Consider the following 4,157-nt stretch of genomic DNA (forward strand, 5'->3'; position numbering starts at 1 on the left):
ATTAACCCTGTACGTTCAGCCGTGTCGATTCAATTCGATTTCGAAATTCATGTACTATTGAAATTCGAATAAGCACAGGTGCGTGTTACTACTCGTGCCTGAGAGAACTCAGGGCTGTCAGAACCCTTCAGGCACCTACTTTGGGACAATCTGAGACTGTCTGAAAAGGAATTAACCCTGTACGTTCAGCCGTGTCGATTCAATTCGATTTCAAAATCCATGTACTATTGAAATTCGAATAAGCACAGGTGCGTGTTACTACTCGTGCCTGAGAGAACTCAGGGCTGTCAGAACACTTCTCAAGGGTTTTCGCAATCATTATGAGACTGTCTCAAAAGGAACTAACCCTCTACGTTCAGCCGTGTCGATTCAATTCGATTTCGAAATCCATGTACTATTGAAATTCGAATAAGCCCAGGTGCGTGTTACTACTCGTGCCTGAGAGAACTCAGGGCTGTCAGAACACTTCAGGCACCTACTTTGGCCCATCCTGAGACTGTCTCAAAAGGAATGAACCCTGTACGTTCAGCCGTGTCGATTCTATATGATTTTGAAATCCATGTACTATTGAAATTTGATTAACCCCAGGTGTGTGTTACTGCTCGTGCCTGAGGGATCTCAGGGCTGTCAGTCTACCCCAATTATCCCACCAACAACGACCCTCCTATGACCATCAAACCCCTATCACACCTCAACCTCTTCACTCTACACATAACTCAGGACATCTGAGACCAACTACGGCAAAGTACAGCGGGAGAATAAGGTGTACAGGCATCTGGAGTATAGCAATGGCAAAGTTCGGCAAATGTCACGAACCATGTCGTGACATCCCTGACAACCACCATCACAGACCCTCCTTCCACCATCACAGAACCCCTATCCACCGTCATCCAAACCACAGAGACCAACTACAACAAAGTTACGAGAACCTAGGGATTATTTGTCACGACAACCCCGCCTGACGGAGAACTACGGCAAAGTTAGGGGAAGGAAACAGAGGGAGAGCGGAGTAGGGGAAGTTAGGCGAAGTTGGTCAAAGTGAGCGGAGTAGGATATCGGGGATATGGCGAGGTACGGCAAAGTTGAACGAAGAGGACTAAGCGTGAGGCTGTGCAGGAGTTGAGGGGCGTTCTATGAGAAGAGAGGAGAAGTATAGATAGTTTACAGATTGCTGAACTTGTTCAGTGATCCTTGATTGTTGTCAGTAGTGAAAGATTGATAGAGATAGCTATATATCCAAAGCGAGATACATCAGCATGCAGCATGCAGCAGGCAGCAGAACGGATCCGAGTCCCAAGTTTCTGATCGTCATTCCCTATATGACTCGTTCTTCCTCCTCACTCGGATCGCCGGCCCCGGACAAATATCAGTCAGTGTGGTGGCCTTGCTGTTCAACGATCGACGATAGATGGAATAGAAAAATGTCTGTCCGGTATCACATCAAGAATCACAAGCCGGGAACAACAAGCAACATGAAATCACTAGTAATCTTGACATCAAAGACCACAGTCGTCCGAAGCATGCATGCAACGTGGCAATCAACGGCGACAGGAGCGCATGCTTAGTCGTTGGGCAACGTCAAGGGCAAGACAACAAGACTGGCTCGCTCGCTGCTGGCCATCTATAACTTACTAGCTGCGCGCCGTAATGGTCAACATCGATGTCATGCAGACCGGCCACCCACACACACACACACACACACACAAACACATTCAAACAACCCCGACGCAACATCCAAAGACCGACTTGTCGTCGACACGCTTCAACAACCGTGTACCGCGTAACCCTGCAACCATCAGCTCGTACCCACAAGGCTGGCGACAATACACGACGAGTCAATAACCCCGAGCGAATGGACAGCGGTGAGTGAGCGAGTAGAGAAATGACAGAGCAGTGAGCGAGTAGAAAAATGACAGAGCAGTGAGCGAGTAGAGAAATGACAGAGCAGTGAGCGAGAGAGCAGAGAAATGATACTCACTCAGTCGAGCCAAGGCATCAATCACCATCACGTCGCAACGCAACGCATCCAAGCAAGAGAGCGGTCCTCGTCCAATGCGGGGGCGAGCGAGGCGTGGTCAAACGTGGTTGGCTAACGGTCAGCGGCGAACATGCGACAAGGCCGATTTCAAGAGCTCACCAAGCGTTCCAGGCGACAACTCATAGTCGATGGAGAACGAACAATGTCCCGAGTGTTGACGGTTCACGCGAGATGTGCAATGAGAAGGCAGCGTGACGACCCTGCTGGGGAGGCCACGTCGCTCCGAGACAAGAGTATATTATGACATGACCATCCTACTGGGAGGTCATGTCTGCTCCGTCAAGGAAGGTAAGGGGGAGGAGGGGGAGGGAAGAGGTGACGATTTGTTGACGATACATCTAACGATCAGCCAACGAACGGGACAAGTGGAGATGCGACGGCAACGACGACACGTTGGGGGCAAAGGGACAACAAGAGCCAGCAAAGGGACAACAGCAAGACAAGACGGACCTGGGACAGTTTCTTGCCGACCGGCCAAAGGTGTATGTTGGTATATATCAAAGACGACGAGGAGCGCTTGCTGCAAGTCAGCGAGATGACAGAGGGGAGGTAAGTAAGGGATGCAAGAGATGAAAGTGAAAACTCACGAGGAAGAAGAAAGATATCGAGATGGAAGTAACGACTGAAAGATAGTACGAGTGGATGGAGAGAGAGACAAGGGGAGAGACGGGTTTAGAGGCCTCACCGGGGTTATAAACCAAACGCCGAGTGTCGGCTGGTGGCGAATGATTGATGCTTATCGCCGAAAAGTGCGTACAGTAAGTACTTTTGGGCGCGGGCGTTTGTGGCACTGTTACCGATGTGGCAGTTTGGCGAATTGACGAGTCGAGGTGCACGGGATTCTAGAAAAGCTCAATGGTAGACGCAGCTCGAGTCCACATATGAATGTGATGGAGGCATTCATTCATTCACAATTATTCATTCATTGTGAACACACACCGCATAATGACTAACCAAGTGTCCGGTTTGTGTTGTAGTAGTGACTGGACAGGACAGGATCGATCCCCTCCCTACACGTCTTCCTCTTCCATGATCGTGTACATGATACCTCCACCCGCAAACGTCATATCCATCGATGTCTCTTCGTTTACCGTTTCCCTTTCCCTTTCCCTTTCCCTTTCCCTTTCCCTTTCCCTTTCCCTTTCCCTTTCCCTTTCCCTTTCCCTTTCCCTTTCCCTTTCCCTTTCCCTTTCCCTCTCCTCAGCCTGATCCTGATCCTGATCCTGATCCTCGATCGAGTCGACCGTATGACAAGAATCATACGTCTTATCGTATTCGTATTCGTAACCGACCAGCCTTGCTTCCCTTCCCGACTTACGACCTCGATGTCGTGTGATATTTCCCGTCCCCATGAAGAATCTATACCTGGCTTGTTCTTCCTCTTCTTCCACCTCTTCATTCCCTTGGATAGTCGTGGGCGTCGTCGTCACTGGACCCGTCAGCCTGCTGCTGCGCTGATTATCAAGTGTGATGTGATGTGTATTCAACCACTCACCATGTTGTCCCATTCCCTCTTCTGACCCGACCTGACCCTCCCGGAAACTATTTTCAACAAACTCTTTGAGCTTTTCATGTTGGAGGAATTCCCTTTCCCACGCTAACCTTTCATCGTTTAACCTCACCTCGACCTGTGTTCTCTTTCCTTTCTCATCTTTCAATTCCAACTCGACCTCTAGTCTCTTCCCCATCTCCTGTCTCAGTTTAAACTCGACCTCTAGTCTCTTCTCCATCTCCTGTCTCAGTTTAAACTCGACCTCTCGTCTCTTCCCCATCTCCCCTTTCAGTTTAAACCCCACCTCTCGTCTCTTCCACTTGTCCATGCTCACTTGTTCCTCCACCTCGGCCAATCGCTCATACAGTGGGCCGAGACCGATGCGACTTTGAGAGAGGGAAAGGATCAACGATTCAACCGTCTTCAATTCGATAGGTATCATGATGTTTGTGAATGAAGAAGATGATCTTGACCCTTGCATCGACGGTGACGGTGCAGAATTGAGAAAGATACTCGTGCAGGGTGATACTGATGCCACGGATGCAATCTCAGAGGGGGACGATGAGGATGAGGAAAGAAGCGATTCTTTCTCACGAAGGACCAACTGTCTCAGAGTGGCAAGAACGC

General features: G+C 49.5%; 2 protein-coding genes across 2 annotated transcripts; one reads left to right on the forward strand and one right to left on the reverse strand.

Annotated features, from left to right (window-relative positions):
* Positions 1-2,108: 2,108 nt before the first annotated feature.
* On the forward strand, positions 2,109-2,671 carry TREMEDRAFT_66482 (uncharacterized protein; the record flags this gene model as incomplete). The annotated part of the gene is made up of 3 exons (XM_007008529.1): positions 2,109-2,271; positions 2,388-2,587; positions 2,633-2,671. 3 exons carry the CDS (start codon positions 2,109-2,111, stop codon positions 2,669-2,671), a joined length of 402 nt encoding a protein of 133 aa, XP_007008591.1.
* Positions 2,672-3,048: 377 nt separating this feature from the next.
* Positions 3,049-3,972, reverse strand: TREMEDRAFT_66483 (uncharacterized protein; the record flags this gene model as incomplete). Its single annotated transcript, XM_007008530.1, has 2 exons — positions 3,049-3,467; positions 3,534-3,972. 2 exons carry the CDS (start codon positions 3,970-3,972, stop codon positions 3,049-3,051), a joined length of 858 nt encoding a protein of 285 aa, XP_007008592.1.
* Between the last annotated feature and the right edge of the window lie 185 nt (positions 3,973-4,157).

The sequence above is a fragment of the Tremella mesenterica genome (assembly GCF_000271645.1).
Source record: "Tremella mesenterica DSM 1558 unplaced genomic scaffold TREMEscaffold_24, whole genome shotgun sequence".
NCBI lineage: Eukaryota > Fungi > Basidiomycota > Tremellomycetes > Tremellales > Tremellaceae > Tremella > Tremella mesenterica.